The following is a 25,577-nucleotide window of genomic DNA, read 5'->3' on the forward strand; positions in this document are numbered from 1 at the left end:
GTATGGCTTGCGTGGATCCCCCAACGTTTCCTTACCCAGAATGCCCTGCAAACCTTAAATTTAGCTGAAAAAAAACACATTTTTCACACATTTTTGTGTGGGAAAGTTGTGGCATCACCGGGCTGACACAAATTGCCTACCACCCAGCGTTCCCCCGGGTCTCCCGATAAAAACGATGCCTCACTCGTGTGGAAGGCCTAAGTACCCGCGACAGGCAAGGGCCCACAACGTAGTGAGGCGACATAAAAATTGCCTTCCTCAAAACTACCTGGTTTTGCAAAGGGAGTCACCTGGGTTGTTGGCCCGGTGCTCGGCGGCCACCTAGGGGAACCTACCAAAGCCACACATTTCTGAAAACTAGACACCCGGAGGATTCCAGGGAGGTATGGCTTGCGTGGATCCCCCAACATTTCCTTACCCAGAATGCCCTGCAATCCTCAAATTTAGCTGAAAAATTCACCTTTTTCACACATTTTTGTGTGGGAAAGTTGTGGCATCACCGGGCTGACACAAATTTCCTACCACCCAGCGTTCCCCCAGGTCTCCCGATAAAAAAGGTGCCTCACTCGTGTGGGAGGCCCAAGTACCCGCGACAGGCAAGGGCCCACAACGTAGTGAGGCGACATGAAAATTGCCTATCTCAAAACGACCTGGTTGTGCAAGGGGGGTCTCTTGGGTTTTTGGCCCGATGCTCGGCGGCCACCTAGGGAAACCTACAAAACCCACACATTTCTGAAAACTAGACAGCCGGGGGATTCCAGGGAGGAATGGCTTGCGTGGATCCCCCAACGTTTCCTTACCCAGACTGCCCTGCAAACCTCAAATTTAGCTGAAAAAATCACCTTTTTCACACATTTTTGTGTGGGAAAGTTGTGGCATCATGGCGCTGACACAAATTTCCTACCACCCAGCGTTTCCCCGGGTCTCCTGATAAAAACGGTGCCTCACTCGTGTGGGAGGCACCAGAGGGATTCCCCAGGGAATGCCTCATGACGAGCTGGACTCGTCATGGGCACAGCGCGACTGTGCTCCATGACGAGTCCAGCTCGTCGTGGGCACAGAAGGGGTTAATGGACCGCAACCCCTAACTAAGGGAGGAAAACAGTTTCTTCCCAAACTGTTCCAAACTTTTGGATTCCCGATCCGGAGGAGCAGACGGGAAGGCGGTCTGGGATGTAGAGGCCTGGATAACCAGACTCTCAGGGGTGGGGTGCACCGACAGAAAGCTGGGGTCGCCCAGAGCAGGGCGGTGGCGCCGGGCCACGTTCCGGTCCACAGGACTGACTGTGGAGGGCTGGGACCAGGTGCCCTTCAGTGCCTCATTGAACTGCAGTAGAGGCTCCGAAGAGCTTACTGGCGGATGAAGCACCTCGGTGAGGAGGTTAGTCCTCACGGCCGCTGCAGGGAGCTCCAGGTGAAGGGCTTCGGCAGCCCTGTGCCGCACCACAGAATAGATTGCACCCTCCTCCGTAGCCACGGAGGGAGGAGAGATGAAGCCAGTGTCAGGCTAAGTGTCGAGACCACTGGCATCCCCCAGCTCGTCTGCCCAGTCCTGACTTAACTGGCACTGCTGTGCCAGAGGATCCTCAGACCCCTCCCAGTCATCCCCGTCATCCGTTTCCTGGTAGACAGGTAGAAAGGATGGAGCCGGGTGGTAGATGAAATGCTCATCAATCGGCGATGGAGACGGCGCCGGTGGCGCCGCTCCGATGCCGGACCTGTACCGGGGCTAAAACTGGGGACGGCGTTGTCCGAAGGCGTCGCCGGGGGCGGCACCATAAGGGTCGGCGCCGGCGGAGGGGTCGTAAGGTCAACCGGCGTCGACCGGGATCCAGGCCTGGATCCCAAGGGGACCTGCGGCATCGGGACCGAAGTCGTCGACGGCGCCGGGGCCAGAGTCGCCGGCTCGCTAGGCCCCCCAAGCAGACCCGCGAGGCTCGAAGGCGCGCCGACAGGCCGCGACGGCGGAGCGAGACTCCTCATGGCCACGAGGAAGTCTTGAACCTCGTCCGGAGTCGCGTTAAGCCCAGGTACCGGAGAGTATGGGGCCGGACGCGACTCCTGCGGCTCTGATTGAGCCGCGCGGGTGGTACCACCCGAACCCTCAGCCGAGTCGCGCGACTGGTGAGGGGAGTCAGGCGAGTGATGTCGCCTCTTCGACTTCTTCTTACTGTGCCTCGACTTACCTGAATGCGAGGACTTCGAACCCGACGAGCAGTGACGACTTTGGCTCTGCGACCGGTCCCTCGACCTCTTCCTCGACAGGACCTTGAGCGGTGCGGAGCCGACTGCCAGAGCTCGAGCCTTCGAGGTCAAGGCCCGGCAGTCGGGGCACGACTGGGCATCGTGGTCGGCCCCAAGGTAGTAGAGACACCGATGATGGTGATCCGTAACCAACATCAGGCGGTTACAGGCGTCGCACGGCTTGAAACCGGGCATCCCTACCGGCACCAGGAGTCGAAGTCGACTCGAAAGAAGAACCAAAAGGGTCCAAAAAGTTTAGTCAAAAGTGACTAAAGGGTATGCTCTTCCCGGATCTGCGCTTATTGGCGCGGAAAAAAGAAGAACTGACGTCAGCGCGCGAGGGCGGTGTCTACGTACTCCGATGACGTCATCCCAGCGATCACGACACCGACGCGGAGCCGCAGATGAGACCTAGTGACGCGCAAGGGTATTGCTGACGAAAAAAAAAATTCCTGATCCAGCCTGAGGCCTGGGGATATTCTGAGGTAAGGAATCTAACTAACGTGTTTCTTTCAGATAGGGAAAATAGATGAAATCATTCCAAAGAGTTAAAAATGGAACATCAAAAAAGATAAGGTCAGTGACTATCATAAATATAATAACCTCACGCGATAACAAATATTCAAAAGGTGATTCTAACTATTAAAAGGTACCTTCGACCTAATATGCCACGCTGCTGACAAATATCTCGAAATTGAGTACGCAATACAGTCTCTGGTGTTGGTTTTACATACCCTACGAACTGTGTGACGGTCCCTAAATCTGATAAGTTTGTAAAGAGAGATGATCTAACTTGATTGGGGTTTAGCATTAGCCTTACATAAAAATAACAAATGCTCAATGTTCTCATCTACCAAACAGCCCATCTTCCACATAGTAGATTTGTCTCCCTTTTTCGTCCAGCAGCAAGTAAATGTAGCCAGTGGTAAAATATCAAATCGAAATTTTAAATAAAGTGCATGTGCAGGGGTATATATCACCATATTCAAATAAGGCTTGTACTCAAACACACACTAACAACCAGAAGGCATCTACCAAGGTACGTGGGGATGTTGCAAAAATCTTATCTCAAAGAACAAAGTCCCAAAATGACTTTTTCAGTTTATCCCAGAGGGCTGCAACCAAAAAACTTCTAAACCCAACATAAATAACCACCTTTTTATATGTACAAGCCAAGGTTTCTTCCCAACATGGTGATCACCGAATATAAGTCGAATACAATCCCTATAGGGTCCTAAATCCTCATTAGTCCAAAGCCTTATCCAATACAAAATAGGTCTCAATTTAGCGATATCGGAAATAGGTCTATGATTTAAATCTAATCTAATAGGGAGCATAGGGGCACTAGTAGGGAGTCCCAGAAGGTTTTTTATAAAGGCTTTTTCTGCTTTTTCGAGTGTGCCAAGGTTACAATGGCCCCACAAGGCTCCCCGACTGGCTTGGTTCTTATATACCTCCATGGGTGGGAGAAATGGCACAAGTAGATGGCCTATTGGCGAACCTAATAATGGGCCCTGCTCTTTCTTTTAAGGCCAAAACACTTTTCTCTACCTGAGCCTCCCATCTATGAGAATCTTCTATTCTATCTCCCAAATAGTTGAACTCATCAACCCTATCCAACGCCTCACCCCCTAAAACTACTTTGCTTTTAGTAATCTTCATCTGGGCACCAAAGACCATTTATTGTATTTTATTTATGTTGATTTCCAGGCCCTTATCTAAACAAAAAGTGTTAAATGTATCCAAAAGAATAGACAGACCACGAGGAGTTTTCAATATAAGCAGGGTGTCAGCTGCAAAGAGAAGACATGGTATTTTGTAATCCTTCACCTTTAGGGAGTCATTTACAGAGATTTTAAAGGTAAGGGATGCAACCATTTATATACATAAGAAAAGGCGTGGAGGCCAAAACACACCCCTGTCTCACTCCTCTCCTAATTGGGATGTTCTCTGTCAGTTGCCCAGGTAGGCCCCACCTAACTCTTGCACATATTTATTCATTTTATTTTATTTATTTATTAAATTTGTAAGGTGCCGCAGCTACCGAAAAAGGGTTTCCCGGTGCCGGAGCAGAACAAAAGAATGTATAGCAGCTTTGCAAGATTACTGGTTAAAAAGCCAAGTCTTCAGGGATTTGCGAAAAAGGGCATATACCGTTTCGTTCCAGATAGCTGAGGGAAGTGAATTCCATAGTGAGGGACCAAGGTATGCAAACGATCTACCTCCCATCCAAGATAGTTTGATTCTGGGCACAGAGAAGTTCCCTTGAGTGGATGAGCGAAGGCAACTGGTAGGCACATAGGGGCTGACCAGAGATTGCAGATACTGAGGGGCAGCGCCTATTTTGATTTTAAACATGTAGCTCAGGGCTTTGAACTTGATTCGGTTCTCCACCCTGAGCCAATGCAGGTCCCGCAGATGACTTGAGATAGAGGTAGCTCTGGGAACCCTGCAAAGTAGTCTTGCAGCAGAGTTCTGCACCATCTGCAGCCTGCGGGTCACCACCTTGTTGGATCCGAGATAATGAACGTTGCCGTAGTCCAGTCTTGAGGTGATAAGATCCTGGACCACTGTTCTCTGGGTAGACTCAGGCAGCATCCAGATGATCTTTTTAAGCCACTTCAAGATGGTAAAACAAGGGCAGTTACCTTGACTACCCGATGGTGCATAGTAAGCAAGTCATCAATGATTACATCTTAATTGCGGATTTGACTGGAGGGCCGAGGAAGTGCTCCCATCTCACCGGGCCAATGTTGTGGGCCCCAGAGATCTTTGTTTTTATCAAGGATCAGGACCTCGGTTTTCGCTCCGTTAAGTTTTAGGTGATTTGTTTGCATCCATGATGCAATTTTACCCAAGCCAAGCTGAAGGGGGGATGACCCAGCCGTACTTTCCATGGAAAGAGAAAAGATAATCTGGGAGTCATCTGCGTAGAAGAACAGAGACAACCCTGCATCTTCCGCGATATCGGCTAGAGGTCTGACATATAAGTTAAAAAGCAGGGCGCTAAGGATGGAGCCCTGAGGCACCCCATAGGGTGAAAGATGGATGTCAGAGCTGGCTATTGGGGAAAAGAGCGATTAGCCAGGAAAGAAATAAGCCAAATTAAGGCTGAGCCGCAGATACCTAGCGATCTTAACGTTTTTACTAGTATTGTGTGGGATACCGTGTCGAATGCTGCGCTTAGGTCTAGCAAAATGAGGGTGACAGTATCTCCAGCATCCAGATGGCGACGGAGCCTTTCCGTTACCCCCAGTAATGTTGTTTCTGTGGAGAAACCAGCTCTGAAGCCAGATTGTGATGGGTGGAAGAGTTTATTGGTTTCGACAAAATTAGAGAGCTGAGAGTTGATGTGTTTCTCCAAGATTTTTGAGAAGGCCGGCAGCAGAGAAATAGGCCGATAGTTGGAGGGTAAGTCAGGGTCGGCATTGGACTTCTTTAAGAGAGAGATCACCATGGCATGCTTTCAGTCAGGTGGAACTGTGGCTTCAAGTAGGGAAGCATTTAAAATGTCCATAATAGCAAGCAGGGATGGTAGCTCAAGCTGCCTGAGCACAGAAATAGGTAGAGGGTCCTTAGGTGATTAACACTATGGGGCCGATTCCGATCTCGGTCGGAAGGGCACCAAATCGAGCCGTAGGCGTGCTTTCCGGCCGACTCGTACAGCTGTACGAGCGAGCAAGTACGATGCGAACTACATGAAAGTCACCGACGAGTCCTTTCCGGGTCTGAACCGCTCCGTACGTCGCGATCTGAAGCTAACCTTGGCGTGCAATGGATGCGATTTGCAACCGAGCCAGTACGGTGCACGCGTCGGACAGCCTGTGCGAGCCAGAGTGTCCGGCTTGCAAAAGCTCCCGGAGTCGGACTTTGGGGGTCCGCGTCGGACCCCCTGACACCCAAAGCCCTACGACTCGGACACAGGGGGAGACCTATGGGTCTCCCCAACACAGGCATGTATGGTGCGGGTGGCACCGACGCGTACCCACTGTAGGGGGTGCACTTGTTCGAGACGTACCGATTCAGTCAATGGGAGCCCATGTACGCGTCGTACGACCGGCTCCCATTGACTTCTATGGGAGTCCGACCGAACCGAGTCCGACAGCATACGTGTGCATCGTACTCGCTCGGTCAGACTGTAGGGGTCTGGCTCAGTCGTAAAACACTCCGGATCCGACTCGGTCGGAGTGCTTTCCAACCCGGATCGGAATCGGTCCCTATCTAGGAGATTTTTGAGGGAGGATGAGTTAAGTAGGGGCCAGGTGTCCAGGTTGTTTGAGGGAGCACAAAGCACTTTGTCCTGGTCAGGGTGGGTGTGGTCCACTATATGTGGTGCAGATGCTGGTTGGAGGGAGTTAGCGGATTGCAAAGGAGGGGGGTTGTCACACCGTGAGCTCACAATATCCGAGTAGATTTTCTCGACTTTCTGGACGAAGAAGGAAGCAAGGTCCTCACATTGACGTTTATTGAGTGGGGGGGGCCTAGATAATGTAGCAGAACTAGCGAGCTCCTTAACTATACCAAAAAGTGTTTTGGGGCAGTTCAGAGCATCAGAGATGGTTGTTGAGACATACTCAGCACGGACTGATTTGCAGAGATTGTGATATAATTTTTGGGCCTTTTTATAAATATTTCTGGATTCGAGAGCGTAATCCCGTCTCCATTTTCGTTCCAGCGCTTTGCACTTGGTTTTCTATTTCGAGTGTCAGGGTGCTGGGGGGCGGTGATTGTTGACCCTTTTTTTAGAAAGAGGAAGACAGGTGTCTATGGCATTGAGAAGCCATTTTTGCACGGTGACAGAGAGCATATTTACCCTTTGTTTGGAGATGGGTATGTTGGAGCACAAGATGTTGTTTAAGACAGTCATGTCGAGTTTTTTCCAGTCTCTTGTTGATGGCCTTAGAGTAGGAATAGTGGACATAGAGTTATCAGGGGATACAAGACTGAACCTGGTTATAAAATGGTCAGACCAGCATAATGGAAGCGCAGGGGAGCAGTGAATGCAGGATAAGCTGGAAAAAATAGGATTCAGTAAGTGGCCTGCCTCGTGCGTGGGGCAAGAGTTGTTAAGGTTTCCGCATACAAAGCCTGAATTAAAGATAATAGTTCCCCCGGGATCCTGATCTTGAATGAAACCGCCCGAAGTTTTGCCCTGGGGACAAGATCGAACGCAGCTTGAAGGTCCAGCAAGGCAACATACATCAACTCGTCCTCAGTGTCAACTGTCTTCCACTTGATAAACAGGAACCGCACAATCTGATCGATTGCGCTTATGTTTGATCTAAATCCCGCCTGAAAATGGGATAGCACCTTGGCTTGGGATATCCAGTCCCATAGTCTGGACAAGATTTGCATAATATAGACTTTTTTTTTTGTCAATCAGACTTATGGGTCTGTAATTTTCAGGTATAGATATGTCTCCCTTCTTATTTCCGCTTCTTTCCAAGAACTGGGAATCGGAACTCCAACCGTCAAAGCATTTGACAGGGAGTTTATATAGGGGCCATATATCTGGGGTTCACTGCGGAATAAGTCTGCAGGAATTCTATCCAAGACTGGGGCTTTGCTGGGCTTCTGAGCCTGTATTGCATCTAAGGTTTCTTTTAGAGAAAATGGCTTTACCTTATCACCACTCAATTCTATAGTGTGTGCTGTTAGGAACTCTGATGATTCAAGGAGAAAAAGGGGGGGGGGGCGAACAGGGCTTTGGAAAGAAGGTCCAGCTAGGTGAGCCCTACAATATACAACCAAAAGAAATACCAAAGCTGTTCCTTAAGCGAATGAGACGGACCAAGTGGTGTGCATATGAACGGTGTGAATGCCACGAAGTCGGATATGGGAGCCCTCACACAACCATCAGGGTGTTGTGCCTCACGCACCCATCAGGATGTAATGCATCATCATCGGGCTGCTCCTACGTCGAGTCGGCTGGTGCAGTACCCGACGGGCTCTTTTAGGGAGCGCTCTTATGGAGATCTTTTTATCCAAACAGCCGTTAGGTGAGGTGGGAGTGAAGGGCTCTATTGTAATGTAGATGAAGATGAATAGTGGGGAAATATAAAATAGGGAAGGGAGTGCTGTCTCAATCAATTTATTATGAAGCCTCCTTACCTAGTTAAAAATTATGTGAGGTGAAGTGTAAATGACTAGAATTATGTGCTAGGTTATAAACACTGCCTCGTCAAACGAGGCAGTGTTTATAACCTAGCACATAAATCTAGTCATTTACACTTCACCTCACATAATTTTTAACTAGGTAAGGAGGCTTCATAATAAATTGATTGAGACAGCCATAAGAGCGCTCCCTAAAAGAGCCCGTCGGGTACTGCACCAGCCGACTCGACGTAGGAGCAGCCCGATGATGATGCATTACATCCTGATGGGTGCGTGAGGCACAACACCCTGATGGTTGTGTGAGGGCTCCCATATCCGACTTCATGGCATTCACACCGTTTATATGCACACCACTTGGTCCGTCTCATTCGCTTAAGGAACAGCTTTGGTATTTCTTTTGGTAGGAACTCTGATGACCCATCTCGTAAATATATTTCCCCATAAAATGTCAAGTGATTCACCCAGAATTCAGGGGCAAAAGGCAGTTGGGGCGATTTAGATCTCTACGCCCACTATGTGAAACCAAATGGCAAAAGCTCTTGTTACCTCTAGGTTATCTTTATGCCTTACTGTTTCTAATAGATCATCCCATATGCCAGCCTTATATTGGGCCTTACTAGTTTTGATAGCCCTGGAGTACGTCAGTGATCAATGCTCATTGATTGCTCTTTCGAGCATTTACCAGGGCCTCTTAATAGTCCTACATGAATCACTAAACCACTAATTCACCCTTATTTGCCAAGGAACCCTTCCACTTTTATAATCTTTTACAAACAAATTACCTATCTTTAGAAAAAGATTTTCATGTACTGTCATGGTCTGGATAGGAGACAAGACGTGATGCTCAAAATATTGGAGTTCATCTAATACAATCCTATAGATACCAGATACAAAGTGCCTCCCATTTCACTTTACGTTTATTGTTACATATTACCACAGGACTAGATATAACGTGGGGGATAAGGTCATCTTTATTCCCTATCTGTGATTTAGCCCAGCATAAAACAATGGGAAAATGATCACTATCGTGGTGGTCTATTACTGCCATTTCATGCCATGTACGTACACCTGAAAATGTAAAATCAATATGGCTTTAACAACTGCCCCTTGTAAACATAGGCTTAACAGCTAAGTCTGATGGGAAACGACAATTAACAGGCCTTAAGCCGAAAGTGACCATTATATCAATTATCTGAAGAGCAGCCATACTAATTTTAGATGATTTCCTATGGATACTGAGAGAGGGTATCCCAGCACAATCATTTTCTTCCTTAATCAGTTCCAGAAAGGGGCTATATGGTTCAAAAGATGTATTATAATCTCCTGAAATAATCATATTATGGCTGGAGCCAAAATATAGCAAAAATTAATTTAAAAAAATTCTTAAGGTCTGAGAAAGATGTAGAAAAATGTGTTGCCCTATCATAAATATTAATTATTAGAAAATAGGGAGTCCAAGACTTAGGAGTCGAACTAAGAACTAATAAATCACAGGAATCAATGTTGATTTTCTATATAACACGTTCAAGCGATATTTTAGACCATATAATAAGCCCCTTGTGCTTCAATGCTATGGGTTGAGAAGCCCTGCCTTTGGACTTTAGAAAGTTCCCAAATCTCTTGAACAACACATGAATCAAATTTATCAATAAACAAGCCCCAGTTTCCATCATCCATTTTAGTCCGAATCCCAACAATATTCCACGAAATAAGATGGGGGGAAGATAACAATGTTGGGGCCTGCTGAAGCCATGACGCAGTCGACGTGGCATTCTGAGAGTGCATTGTCAAATCAATAACGTTTAGAGAACCCTTAGCAGCTAAACCAGGAATAACCTCCTCATGTCTGGGTCATGGGTGGGGCTGGCCCAATTGAGAAAACAGATGAATAGATGCTGAAAATAATACGGCAGGCACAGGTGATTCAAATTGTATTATTATATGGGGTGGGTGGCTTCCCGCCTCAAAGAATAGCAAGCCATTGTCCAGGTGAACTCTCAAAGTTACTAAATTAACCTTAGCTCAATCCCATGGTAGCTGTGACACAAAGCAGACAAGCTTAATTTAGGGCAATGTGGACAGTATCAAACAATAATAAAGTCAAAATGGCAAATGGAAACAAAATAGGCCTAACCAAATTTGAAAAATAGTGTAAAATATAATAAACAAAATGACACCAAAATTCCAAACATTTAATTGGGAGAACTGGAGATATGAGTTTTTGAATATTTAAGGCAAAATAGTGCCAAAAAGTACATAGGTCCCAATGATAGTATGATAGTCTATAGTTTAGGAAAACCGGGACCTGGGCACAATTTCAGGCTGAGGGTGATGGAGCATGAGTCGGATACATCAACCAGGTTCATCACAGTCAAAGATTTTACCCAATGACTTAGCCTTTTAAGTTTCAATTAACCACACTTCTAAAGCACCCAGGAACTCACGGGAGGCATTTTGAGACTCACAGTGTGCCAGGCATTGTTGCCGGGCCACCATAATCTAGGGGCTTGTAGCCAAGGTAAATGTGCCAATTGAGAACAAGCCAATTCATCGGTTTTTAAAGGGTGTGCATACTAAATATTGAAGTCAAAATATTGAGGGCACTAAATAAAAGTCTAGATTTTCTATACCAAATGTCACATACATGTACCTACAATAAATTCATATATCTTTAAGTTACTCAGAAGTGGAGCTAGGACTAAGAATTTATACTTTCCTATATGCACATCTTCGAACTTTTGGCCGTCAATATTCTGTCCTCGATATTCTTGTACCATGATACTCTGCATGTCGATATTCAGAAGTACAATCATTTAAAAGGGGGAGCACACTCACTTTTAATTCCTAGTTAGCAAGGGGAAAGAGCACACAGTTTTAAAGCAGGTAAAAATATAAGTTCTGGCAAAAGGGGAAAAACTGGGGAGACCACGCAGAAAAGGTGCATAGGGTTTCGAGGAGTATCTTTTTATTGTAATTGTGTTCGATATTGATTAAACTGTTATGAATTCACATTTTCCTTTGCCATTTTTCATTTCATCTGATTTTAGCAATATTTCTGGATACCTATGTGTCTGAGCTTTGAACTGATATTAGGAGTTTCCATCCATTTTTTCAGTCTTTCAATTCTCTGCATTCTGCTACACCGAGGAACACCTTGCAAAGGTACTCCACATCGAAGTTCTTGAAGGATTGGAAAAAATATAGTTCAGTAATCTCCAGTTCTTATTAGGGCTTAACACACAGCACAGCACAGTACTCATCTCTGTAAAGATTTAATAGCTCTGTGTCAGTAATGACCTTCCAACAATAATCTTGCATTCTGTTATGTGAAAAATAGCCTCCTTAAATATTATAATCAACACAAATAGAGGGACTTTATTTTTTGTTTTTTGTTGTTAAAAAGCCTTACAGCAATATTTAAAAACTGTTTTACAAGAGAAATAATCATCATACATATACAATGTTCAAAAAATATTCAGGCCCATCTTTAAACAAAATATTACTTTCATTCTGAATTTCAAATTATCCTAATTCATCACTTGGTAAAGTGTATCACTGAATTAAACTTTAAGTTACATTTATGTTCTTAATTAGTGTCTAACTAAAACTACGATTCCGAAAGACCCATTGCACAATTATTTGAAAAAATAAATTTTAAAATACCCATGTCATCCACCGTGTCAAGAACGAGAGACTGGTTCCCCAGGTAAGTGGCATGGATGGTACAAATTTCAATACTGGCGGTTTCCCATCCACAAACCCATGCGTAATCGGGCACGCTGAAGACTGCCACCCCTACAGAGAGTCCAACAAAGACGCAACTTCCACCTGCTGCAACACAGCTCACTTTGCCCGACAGCTATTGAGTAAAACAGAGTGTAAAGATTAAACAGTGGCATTTAAATCTACACTCAATTACAAATGTACGTGGTTAGTTTGGTGTCTTACTTATAAGTCATATATAGTTGGTGCTTATTGTTTGCTACACAGGGTAATTGTTTTGGGCGCGCTTGCACCATAGTGCTATGTACGAACACAGTTCAGTTCATGTTACACAGTGGCAAAGGTTATACTAAGCTACATGTAAGAAGGTACAAAGGTCACATAGGTCAGCGCACGTGGAGCCATGAGTGGGTCATTACAAGGACCCACCCAGAAGGAATTAGTTGGAATAAGGTACATTATACATGCAGCGCATATGCAGCCATGGAAAGTACACAGAATACAATATATATATATATGAGACGCATATATAACAGCAAACATGAGAGAACAGAAATGAATCATATGCTTAGAACTGGCACGTCTGTGTTTGCATCTGGTCAATTGGTTATGCGCAAGTAGTCAGTCTTACAACAAATATCAGCTTCTCTAGTGTCAGTGATAACCTGATGAAACTGATGATGAACAAAAACATACAGGGACTTTAACACGAGAGCAAACGCCATTTTAGTTTGCGTGATTCGAAACGACTCGCACCGAAATGGCTCCAATATATTAGTGGAAAATATCCGTGGTCCACCATGTCATGAATATGTAACTAGCTTCCTAGATAAGCGGGCACAGATGGTACCCAATTCCATAATGAGGAGAATACATGAAAAACTGTTTGCTGCTCTACCATGTACCATCCATAAGCAGCATGAGCAAGGGGCGGTGCAGGACCAAAGCGCCTCACACAATGATGAAATACCAACACTAATCTGTTACAGCAACAGGGCTCCTCATAGAACCCAGCCGTAAGAGGCACGCCTCCTGCAAACGGGAGGAAACGGGTAGAAGTCATATGTTGGTCAGTCAGGGCATACGCTGCATGCATAACTTCAGAACTATTGCCGGCGGCGATTCACATATTTATATCGCAGGAATTTCCTTTAGATAATTTAAATAGCATACTTTTAACCACAGTCTTGCCGTCAAAATTGAAAGCCTCTTCCACGCCCTTTCCAGTTGCATTTCCAGATTATGCTAATGTAAGCCGCATTTCTAGTTTCAGTGGTCTTTCAATCTTTTGTAATTGTCATACTCTGGTGTTAGAAGCCAGTCCTTAACTTGTCTCTATTGATGTGCTCCAGTTAATATGTTCAATCACACTCCTTCTTCCCTTCGTTCCAGTTAACACCAATCACCTAAGTCAGTCTGCCTCACCTCCTAATGTTAATAATACTCATTTTATGATGTTGCACATTTCCCTGGTCAACAGAAAGTTTGTCTTATTTATTTATTTATTTATTGATTGATTAAGGAGTTTTATATAGCGCTGGCCAGACCCGAGGGTATCGGAGTGCTTTACAACAGATTCAAAGCAGGAATCACACAAAAAGGCATAGGTATACATATTGGTTCATAAGACCAGGCGTGCTGTGCAACATTGAGGTAAGGAAGTCCTGAGATTACCTCGATGAGAGATGTCTTGGGCTGAACCTCATTCGGGGAGGAGGGAACGAGGAAGGGGTCGGAGAGCGGGGTAGAGGTAGGTTTTGGTGAAACTTTGTCAGGGGGCCGCAGAGTGCAGGCTTGTGCGTTTCGGCATTGGTTCTCGGTTCGGGAAGGCACGGTTGAGGAAGATGTCTTTTAGGAGTCTTTTGAATTTTACAAAGGAAGGGATAGTCCTGATAACAGCTGTGATGGAGTTCCAGATTTTGGGTGCATTTCCAGCAAATGATCGTGCAGCGGCTTTTAGTTTACGTGTTTTCATAGGGATGAGTAGTAGGTTGTTGGAGGTCCTGAGGTTTCTTGTCTCACCGGTTTTCTTGAGTTTGGAGGCCAGGTATTCAGGTTTCCCTTTGTGCTTTGTGCGTGAAGCAAGCAGTTCAAAAGCTGACACGCATTTCGACTGGGAGACATTCTGAGTGGGGGTGATATGTGCTAGTATTTCTTAACTCCGGTGACCATTCTGACAGCTGCATTGCGAGTTGTTTTGAGGGGAGTTAGGTGGGATTTTGCTGTACCGGTGAGGACTGCATTCCCATAGTTGAGTCTAGATAGCACCAGTGATTGGGTGGATTGCTTGAGGTCCTTGGGTGGGATGAAGGGTTTTATTTTGTTGAGTAGCTTTAGATTGAGGAAGTCACTCTTTGCGGAGATCTTAATGTGTTTGGCCATGTTCAGTTTTGGGTCTAGGGTGATTCCTAGTGATTTTTCAGAGTTAGCCAGGGTGAGATTACCGTTGAGAGCATTGATTGCTTTTAGCGATTCTACGATTTGAGGGTTTTCTTCTTTGTTGGAGACTAGGAGGATTTCAGTTTTGTCTTGGTTGAGTTTAAGGTGGTTTATTGATAGCCAGTGTTGGACTTCTCTAAGAGTGTTGTTGAGTCTCTGAATATCATCAATGGAGGAGGTTTCCAGGTAGATCTGGGTGTCATCTGCATATAGGTGGAAGGGAATGTTGGCTTTTTTGAGTAGGGTGATGAGGGGTTCTATGTATATGTTGAACAGTTGAGGGGAGAGCACTGAGCCTTGGGGGACACCTCTGCTGACGGAGTGTAGGTCGGATGTAAAGGTTTTGATTTTTATCCTTTGGGAGCAGTTGTGTAAGAAGGAGGAGAACCGTTGTGGGACCACCTCATCAGCGCCTACTCTATCTCGGAGAGCCTTGATGAGTAGATTGTGATCAACTGTGTCAACTCCTGCCGAAAGGTCCAGGAGGATGAGTAGGCAGCATTGGTCAGTGTCTAGAGACTTGTGGATGTCGTCCACGATGTTAAGGACCGGGGTCTCGATGCTACAGCCTTTTCTGAAGCCCGATTGGTGGGGATCTAGCAGGTTGATGCTGTCCAAGTGCTGAGTCAGTTGTAGGAGAATACACTTTTCGAGGATTTTCGATAGATAGGAGAGGGAGATTGGAAACAGGTCTGAAGTTTTTCAGATCGTTGGTGTCAAGGCCTGGCTTTTTCAGTAGTGGCGTGACTTGGCCGACTTTGAGGCAGTCTGGTATGATGCCAGTTTTCAAGGAGCTGTTTATGATCTCGCACCAGAATGGGGCAAGGGAGAGTTTCAGCTTTTTGGTCAATTGGGTTGGTACAGGATCAAGGACGTGAGATGCGGGTTTGGAGGAGGAGATCAGTTTAAGAATCTCAGCTTCAGGGATAGGGTTGAAGGATTCCCAGGCTTTCGTGGGGAGCTTACGTGTGCTGGTTTCGATCTCTGGGGTTGGGCTTTTGCAGGAGGAATTGAGGTTGATGTCTAGTGAGAGCTCCATTTTGGTGATTTTGTCGTTGAAGAAGTTGACAAAGTTGGCACACAGGTCTTTGGAGGCCTGGACTGGGGTTGCAGAGGGCTTGGAGGTTTGTTGCCTGATGATGTTAAAGGGTTCTTTGGGTCTCTTTTTCATGTTGTCCAGATCGGTGCAGAAAAAGGTGTTTTTTCTGTTGTTGATGTGTTTTTTGTATTTTCTTCGGGCTGCTTTGAGTTGCTCGCGAAGCCTTCTAGAAGGGTTGTTCCTCCATTGTCGTTCTGTAGCTCTAAGTTGTCTCCTTTCAGCGTTGATGTCCGTGTTGAACCAGGGTCTGGATGGAATGCTCCTGGTTTATTTTTATTTCAGGGGGGCTAGTTGGTCTAGGATGGAAGTCATAGGTATGTTGTAGTGAGACATGAGTTCCGTTGTGGAGGGACCATCTGGGGAGATAGGCAGGAGCGAGCTTATCTTTTCTTCTAGGTCGGCCATGTTGATATGGGTTAGATTTCTCGTCCATTTGGGGGGGGGGGGGTTAGGATGGAAGGTTGGTATATGATCGGTTGAGTGATGTGGAATAGGATTAAGTGGTGGTCAGACCAGTCAACAGGCAGAATGTGGTCTATTGTGATTGTGTCGTGTTGGGCGATGATGGCCTCTAGAATTACTCCTTTGTTATGGGTTTCATCTGAGCAGTGTTGGGTGAGGTTGTTGCTGTGTAATAGATTATTCAGGTATTGGATTAGTGAGTTGTTTTTTGCATTCCAGTGAAGGTTGAGGGCGCCCAGAATTAGGTTGCTGGTGTCTCGGAGTGAGCAGTGAGCAACCAGGTCGGACAGGTGTTCAGTGAATGTGGTGGTGTTGCCTGGGGGATGGTATAGGAGATGGCAGTGTAGTGTATTGTTGTCGCTTGTGTTAATGTTGACGGTTAGGCATTCAAAGGAGTTATAGTTAAACGTGTCAATTTCGGTCACGGACATGTTGTTGTTGTGAATGATTGCTATACCCCGCCTCTTTGGTCTTTCAGTATTTGTTGATGATTGCATAGCCTGGGGGCACAAGAGTATCCATTATTGGTGGCGAGCAGTCGTTTAGCCAAGTCTCGTGATGAAGGCTATGTCTATGTCATGGGTGAGGATGGATTCTGCTAGCTCTGTGGCATGTTTGGTGGCTGATCTGCAGTGTATGAGCATGCAATTGGTAGCGGGTGACATGGGGATGTTGGTGAGGGAGGCTGGGGGTCTAGGGGGTTTCGGAGGGGAGTGGTCTCTTCTGAATCCAGTGATCACCTGAATCTTGGATTGAGGGATGGCAGTAGAGGGGATGTCGTATGAGGAAGCAAGCTCTGCTGCTTCATTCGAGGACAAAGCCTCTCTAGTTCTTTTGGGTCTGAGTGTCTGACTCGTGACAGGGGGTTGAGATCCACGGGTCGGGGAAGCTTGGGAAGCCTTTGGTGTGTGGGGTTGGAGACTGTGGGAGTACAGTGGGGATTTTGGGAAGGCTTACGGAACGTGGCGAGGTTGGTTAGGATTTCGTTAAAGCCCTGTATTATAGTAGCTAACTGGCCTACAAGCAGGGAGAGACGCTGCCCCGTCTCTTCCGGGGTGGGGGTGCGTGGGTTCTGGGCAGGGTCCTCCCCAGGGGGAGATTGCCTGACGATGTTGTGTTGCCGTCTAGTTGTCATTGTGCTGTCCGTGAAGGCTTTGAGTTGGGCCGTGGGCGCGGGGTGTGGGGTTCATGTTGTGGCATCCGCGTTCTTTTGCATTTGGGTATAGGGAGGTAGTTGGGAGTCTTTGACTGTGTATTGAGGTCGATCGGTGTTATTTGGGGGAGGTTATAAGCGGCGGGGTGATCGAGGAGACGGTCAAACGGGGGAGGGGGAGCCTTGTTCTTGGTGACAGAAGTGCGGGTTGTGTCTCGTGGTGGAAAGCTGTAGTTTTTGATAGAGGGCGCAGGAATGGTGGGTGTGTTCTGCTGGGGGGTCCGGCTGTCCGGGGAGAGGGGTTGGGCTGGGTGGGGGAGATGTGTGTAAGAGGGGGCAGTCCGAAGTGAGGGGAAGAGGGAGTCAAATGCCTCAAGGTTGTCGTTGTTAGCTTGGATCAGGACTGTGCCGTTGGAGTAGCTGGTCACAGAGGTCTTCCTCTCATTATGGGCATATGTCTCTGAGCTCTCGATGAAAAATGTCTCAGTTACTTACTGACAATTGTACTTACTCTATGAGTAGGGGTTCCTAAAAATATCCAACTTTTCAATCCTTTACCGCATGATACCCTCTACTGGATCCATAATGGCATCCTACATTGACAGGACAGTGTGCATACCAAGCCAGTGCCTTAAGACCACAGATGAAGGACTTCAGGGTGAGATGGCAGGAATGAAAATGCTGAGCTGAGGAAAGGCGAACTGGAGTGATGAAGATCTCTGGTAAATTATCAAGTCATTACTTCCTCACCCTCTGCCTTATCCTGTTCCTTAGTCCAGGAGGAAAAACCCTACTGGTATTTCTTTGGCACGATCCAAAGACCAATGAAAAAGATATACACGCAAACAGTAGTAATGCATCACCAACCCGTTCAGAGCATCACTAAGACCACAAACATACAAACCAAGCCAGAGAAGCTTATAACACTGGGAGAGAACCCTATTAGATAGTGTCTTGCCCCTCTCAGAAGACTACTACTTTTGTGGAAAGGGCTATGATTGATTCAAATTGTTAAAGGATCGAAGAAGAACGCCCTCAACCCCCGAACAGATCCCACCTTGGAAATGGTACCTTCAACAGGGAGGATTTTTGAGCCCCAACAATGTACCAGGCCCATAAAAAGAAAGTTGCTGGGCTGCACTCACCTGGCCACGGCAACTACCTTGAGGTCATTGAAGTCAAATTGTGATATGAATAGCTCTGTCGTCCATTGCTAGTGTTGCTGTTGCTCTGTGCTGGAAGCCGAGGGGGCAGGAGACAAGGACCATGACATTCAGCCTCCTTTGCGGCCAGTTTGCCGCGGACGTCATCTGTAGCGCCAGGAGGCGCAATAAAATGCTTTGTGGGCTCCCGCAGCGCGGGACGCACATGGGTGTGCCCGGTGAAAGCCCGGGCCAACGGCAGGCCCATCTGCACCCGTCAAAGCCCGGATAAGGCTGGGCCGGGCCACCCCTCTAAGGACTGCAGTAGATTCCTTCAGTTGCCCCAATGGACTACGTCCCAAAGTACAGAGTTTTCCATTTTTAACAGATGCTATGAGAGCAGTGACTGGTCGTGTCTGCCTGGTTTAAAGAACGTCTGCCTAATCTGTATACATTATTTTTGTGTTAAGTATACATTAATTTTTGGGGTTAGGCCGTGCCGTGGACATGGTCTCAAATGAGATCTGGATGGTAGAGCGTCGCCTTTCCCTTACAACTGAAGAGATCACTCCTCCACTCATTGACCAAAGCTGTTGTGATCTGCCACCATCACAGAGTGTACCAGTTCCAGTGGAAACAAGCTCACCTGGGGCACTAAGGAGCAAAGTTTACTCTGTAACGCAGATCCAAAATGTGGGTGATGATCCAGTCTGCGGGGGGTTGTACCAGGAGGGGGGCCTGTGTCTGGTGCAACCAGCCTAGACGGCGGAGACCAGTTTTGCAATTCCGAAGGGGAGAGGGGTCCAAGAGCTAAGCAGCGGAGGAAAACTGTTAAATCCACTAAGCAGAGAAATTCTGCCACAATTAGCAAAATCTCTTCACGTAATAAGGCTGTAGATGGAGACCTGTTTGGGGGCTCGGTTGATGTTAATGAGAATACCTCGACTGGCCTGAGCAAGTGCCTAGGTGACCGTTTGGATTCCAAGTTACGTCCCATTCTTGAACGTTTAGCAAACATTGAATCCAATTTGGAGAAGCCGCTGGATCCCAGGACTTCCACTTGTACCCAGTATCTGGTTTCGGATTTCACCTCTACTATCCCAGCTCAGAGCGAGGTTTTATTAGATCCACACGACAATTTACCAGTAACCCAACCAGTCACACAACGGGCAACCCGTGTGCCAAACTAGGCCACTTCACCTGTAATAGACTTTCCCCCCTGCATCTGCCCCATACGACGTTGCACTGACAAACGTGCCCAGGCTTACAGAGGGCAATATAGAAACCACCAGAGGCCTAATGAACAAATCCATCCATTGTCTGAATAATAATGTCACTGGCAACTGGGACATACATAAAGAGATCTTGATGGCAAGGCGAGTGGGAGGTACTGGGGGCAGGGGTTATGGAAACAGTGGAGATGTCATTGTGGTTAATTTCCGTACCCCGAAGGCAGTCAAGGAAATACTGTATAAAGCAAGTATGGGAATGTTCAATTCTAGTTCCATCAAGATAGTCCCACTTGGCTTTTTTATAAGCATTTTGCGAATCAACCCAGTACTTCTGGTAGTCTTGTTCCCGGTGTCTTTGTGCTGTCTAGACCACCCTTCCTGTACCACTCCATCTTACTGATAGATTTGTTCCATTGGTTGGCTGGAAGATATTGATTGACGGTTTAGGGAGGAGTCAGTTTGCTCTGGCTTCCAGGAGGTCATTAGAGCATCTGACAATTTAGTTTCTGTTACCCAAATGCCACCCTCTCCCCGACAGAATCTTCCGCCCACAGTATCAGGATCAATGGAGAAGGTTGGGGCTCTTTGTAATTCCAGTTCCACTGTACAAACAAATAATACCTTCTCACATGATCATTTGTGTGTAGGACCTGGCATTGTGAATAGTGAGGAGGATCTAGTTAGAGGAGGCTCTAGTTAGTTGACGCTCTGTTCTCCAATTTCCCCTTAGTCCTTTAAAGAACTCATCTTTAGGGGTCAGTGTGAGCTTAGTTAATGATGAAGGTCAAACTGACAACATATGCTTGAAAATGTTAAGCTGGAATATAGCGGGTGTAGCTATAGAGATTTTACTGGAGGGATGGCAATCCATCATTATGACTTATGATATAGTTTTTATGCAAGAAACTTGGGAGAGCAAGGACATAGTATTTGATGGGTTTACGTGTTTTAGCTTTCCCGCTACTCCATCTACTGCGAGATAAAGGGGGTTTGTTGGCCTGGTTCAAAGAGGAAATTACTGGTCTGATTGTACAGTTATTCCAGGAACAGGGGGAGGCACAGGCCTTTTGCCTCACTTAGAAGACACAAATAAGTTGTATTTGGTAAATTTTTTAATAATAACTTTACACCCAAAGGTGACTTTCAGGGCCTATTTGTGCTAATTGACTGCTAGTGGAGAGAGAGGCTTGTGTGGATTGCCCCCTTAAGCTGCTGGTGGCGGGGGATTTTAATGCAAAATTTCCCATGAGCAGGATCATAACGTGATAGATGCTAGGGGGCGGGCCTTATATTCTTATTTGCTAGAACGGGGTATGATTAATAAGGTTCCCAAATGTATTTACCAACATATTCCTACCTTTATAGGACGAGGGGCAGGAAGCACTATTGGTTATATATTTGTCACCTGGAGCATGGTTCCCCTTATCAAGGACTGTGAGGTCCTTATTCAGCCCTACAGTGATCATAACCCTATCTCTGCAAAGATAGTGCTACAATATATGGGACAAAAGCCCAAGCCTCCACCTACCCAAGTATTATCTACTAAGGACGCAGGGCGTAGGGTGGTTTGGCGTACAGCGAACATGAACAGCATAATGTTCCATGTGATACCTATTAGCTCTACCCTGGTGCGTAGCTGCAATTGCATACCATGTGTTCCAGCCTGTATCTTATCCAGTTTTTTAACTTTATTAAATAAGATCAACATTCTACTCTCTAGACCCAATACTCAGTCACGTCAACAAACTCATTCTTGGTTTGACAATGCTTGCAGAGAAGCTAATAATAACTTATGCAGAGCTTTAAAGCAAAATCCTAGAGAGCAGACTGCAAATAAGGAAAGCGGGAAATTGTATAAGCTTGCTACTAAAAAAAGAAAGTTAGTTCTGAAGCAGGAGAAATAGGAATCAATAGTGGGTGCTTGTCGCTCTAAAGGACCCCAAGCCTTCTGGAAAGTAGTAGTCAGTCTTATCTCCCACCCTACCAGCCGATAATGTAACCGTCCATATATCAGCTGAGATGTGGGTGATGCATTATGCCGATCTCTATTTTACTGTTCTTAGCGATGTTAATGCTCCTGTACAGTTGAATTCAGTATGTCCAAATCTTGTTTTTAATGAAGGGGAAGTCCGTAAGCAATCGACAACAGTAAAGGTAAGAAGGCTCCAGGGCCAGATGGAATTCCGTTGGATCTATTCAAGGAAGACCCAGTATTCTGGACCTCGGTGCTCACTGCAGTTTTTAACTCAGTTTGTAGTGAGAGAGTGACAAAATAGGGTGTTCATCTGTTATAGTGCCTGTCTTTAAAAAGGGAAAAGTGCACGATCCCAAATGCTATCGTCCGATTTCCCTTTTGGATTTCTCCGTAAAAGTAATTGGGATAGTTGTGCTAGACTGGCTTCAATATATTAAAACCTGGCTTACGGAACTAGGTTGTGCTCCACTGTTTGAGCACCCAGAATCAATTGGCAAATCGGACCGACAGAGGGTTATGGATAGCTTCCGAAAGCACAAAGAATCCTCTAGGGAATTGTCAGAAGTAACCGAACCCACTGTCAGAGATTACTGTCTTATTCAAGTGCCTCCCTCAAGTGCTCCATATCTGATGTATGTAACTAATGTCTACTAAAGGAATTTGCTGACTAGTTTAGGTTGGGGTCATTTCGCTGGTTCATATGTTTCCCTTTGGGCCAGTATTCGACTGAATCTATTACTATTTGCCCTTGTGATGAACATTCAAGCCAAACCATTTTACAGTTTGTTTTCTTTTGCCAATTTTATCTTCCATTTACTAGGAAACTTTTATTACCACTTTTGCGCAGATGTAAATTCTCTAAGTGCAAAGTGGCCCTGTATTTTCTCCTGCAACTTAATGACTGTGATGTATGGTTCGCTTTCGCAAACTTTTTGAAGTGCACTTTAGCAAAGAAAAGGAGCATGTTGTTTTAATACCATTGCACTTTAGTAGCTCCTGTTTTTACTGTATTTGTATTGCTGCTAAAATGCGTAGTGTTGCCGCTAACTTTTTTTCTACTTTTTATAAGACTGATTTTATTATGCAATTGGCTAATACTTGGTGCTATTTATGGATCCATTTTAGTTGCACTGCCACTTTAGCTATTATAAAAATTATCCTCTCTGCCTGCGGTTTTATTTATTTTAAATGGTAATGTGATTGTAATTTCGTCTATGTGTTCTATTTTAATGTCGTTTGTTATTATGTGTATCTTTTATGACCTTTCTTCGGATGGTCGAATAAAGAAAGAATTGATTGATTGAATCGAATAGCTCTGTCTCCATGGCAGACAGCAGCTGCCAGCATTCAGTCCCTACTTAGATTGTTGAGAACGAAGACTGGAAATCTTTGACTAAAGATTATGAGAGATAGATCACATAAACACCAGCGCCCTGGGACACACTCAAGCCCTCATTAGACCACTTGAATGGAGACTCCTGTTGGGATGTAATGTAGGGTTAATTATGTTCTGCCATTATGAGTGCGCTGTGGAATGTGAGGGGAAGGAGGTTCTGGAATGGAAGGAACGAGGACGGCGGTTAGCCGGATGGTGCAGATGGAGAGACATCTGTTTCATGTTCTGCTATTGAAGAATAAACGTATACTTCTCCAATCTTTGTGCGCTGACTACTGCTGTGTGCTGGCGGCGTGCTAATGTGCTGCCTGTCCTATGCGTGTACCTCCAAGCATAAACAGTAGCCATCTTTAATTGGGCCATTTTCACCTGGCAGTACCAGCTGCAATTGTTCGTGCACGCTTTAGGTGAAACGCACACCATTCCGGATTTCTTCTGCACCCACAGGCAACTTGGCGCCTGTGTCAAGCGGTGATACACACACCATATATATTGTATTGCGTTGTTGAATGTGCCACGCACACCCTGGCCCTACATCATTCTAAACAAAAAAAAAAAACATTTTTGGCAAAAGTATCACAGCAAATATAGTGAGCATTACAGTGCATTTCAGTGATGCACACACTACGCTATAGTCAGTGACTTGCACTCCATAGAGAAAGCACATTATTGCTTGGTGCAATTTTCATGGGCGTACATGTAGCGTGTGGTACTGCATCTTTGATACGCACACTTGACATTTAATATAGTGCAATTAAAGTGCAGCAGTGTGAATCAAGCGATGGTACGCACACCTTGTATCAACTTGTGCCTTGCAAACTTTGTGATGCTAGTTAGCACACTATCTTTTTATATCCGAATTTTTACTTGCACAGCATATTTTGCCGATTTTAAAAGTTCTAAACATTTCCCTACCTCCATGCAACAGTCAACTGCACCACCTCCTGCATTTTCACCAAATCCATTCTCACCTGAGATGGATTGGGAGCAGTGGAAGGAGGGCTTCGAAGCGTATCTTGATGCTCTTGATGGGGAGTCGTTTACATATAAAAAGAAGTGTGCTATATTAAAATACTGTTTGGGCACTGAAGGTCGCAAAATTCTAAAACATATTGCCAAAGAAGTGGTATTAGTGGCAGATGGCGAAGGAGAAGGTGCAGAGGATGAATATGCTTCTGCCATTAAATCATTGGATGTGCTATTCAAAGCATGCAAGAATGTCACTTTAGAAAGACATAAGTTCTACATGAGAGTACAAGTAGCGGGTGAATCGTCAAGGTATGTGGGTGCTTTAAGGATTCTAGCTGTGTCTGTGAGTGCATACCCTTTAAGGAGGAGGTGATTAGAGAACAGTTAGTGAAAAAGACTAACAACAAAAAAGTGCAAGAAGCTTTACTGTCGACACCCAGCTTAACATCACAAAATGCCTCAGAAATAGCAACTAGAAGAGAGAGTACTACGTCATACATGGAACAGATGTCTGTATCTGATGCCAAGTTACAGTCACAACCACAGAGCGCGTTGTCCGTTATAAAAAGCGATTAGAATGTTACAGGTGTGGCAGTACATCTCACCTTGGTAATGCAAAAGTGTGTCTGGCAGTAGATAGATCATGCACAAAATGCATGAAAAAAAGTCATTTTGCAAGGGTGTGCAGGTTATCTGGCAGAGCATCTACGTCTACAGGCAAGGCACATAGAATCAAACCTAACAAGCCCTATGAGGGGGGAGACGTTGTCTAGTGAAGAAGAGGAAATCTTTAGCATTACCGAGACAAACCCGCACAAGGAGCAGGTATGGGGTCTGACATTTGAAGTCACTAAAATACCTTTTTGTTTATTGAACATAAATGGGGTGGAATTCAGAGTAATGGCGGACTCAGGGTCTCCATTTACTTTTATAAGTGAAAGGAAGTGAAAAGAGCTATTTTGTGAACAAGAAATTTAATTAAAGAATTCTACTATCCGCCCAGTGTGTTATGTGAGTAAACCCATTGAAGTATTGGGAGAGTTTGATGCGGAATTAAGATTCAGGAATAACATATCACAGGGAATTGTGTATGTGGTAAGGGATGATATGTGTCTTTTAGGGTGGTACAGCCAAGGGAATTTGCGCATTCGATTAGACCCCAATAATCCTGATCAAGTCATACATAAGAAGGATTATGTACAACTACTAGTGATTAAGAAACATGTATGGGAAGTGCCATATCCTGAGGTATTCAAAGAAGAGCTAGGTTGGTTTAGGGGTACATGCACACGATAAGGTCAATAAAGCAGTTGAAGAAGGAACTTGACAAATTGTGCAGGAATGATGTGATAGAACTCATTGAGACTTCTGATTGGGTTGTACCTGTTGTTTTGGCCTGCAGGGTCAATGGTTCTCTTCGTATGTGTGTTGACTTGCATGATCTGAATGAGCACATGAGTAGATCAGTACCCCTTACCAAATATCACAGAGATGCTGGCCACGCTCAAGGGTGGTAAGATGTTTAGTTTGCTGGATATGACATCGGCATATCACCAAATGAATCTGCACCCGGAGTCTAGACCAGTGGTCTTCAATCTGTGAGGCGCGACCCACAGGGGGGCCATGGAG

General features: G+C 45.6%; 1 protein-coding gene across 3 annotated transcripts in view; it reads right to left on the reverse strand.

Annotated features, from left to right (window-relative positions):
• WDR93 (WD repeat domain 93) overlaps positions 1 to 25,577 on the reverse strand; it is a 486,239-nt gene that overhangs the window by 383,703 nt on the left and 76,959 nt on the right. For all 3 annotated transcript variants that reach the window (XM_085644428.1, XM_085644426.1, XM_085644427.1), the window contains one exon: positions 12,022 to 12,217. In XM_085644428.1, the coding sequence (XP_085500554.1) occupies positions 12,022 to 12,217 (196 nt within the window). The remainder of the gene's footprint in view (positions 1 to 12,021; positions 12,218 to 25,577) is intronic.

The sequence above is a fragment of the Triturus cristatus genome, chromosome 3_1, assembly GCF_964204655.1.
Source record: "Triturus cristatus chromosome 3_1, aTriCri1.1, whole genome shotgun sequence".
NCBI classification, from domain to species: Eukaryota; Metazoa; Chordata; class Amphibia; order Caudata; family Salamandridae; genus Triturus; species Triturus cristatus.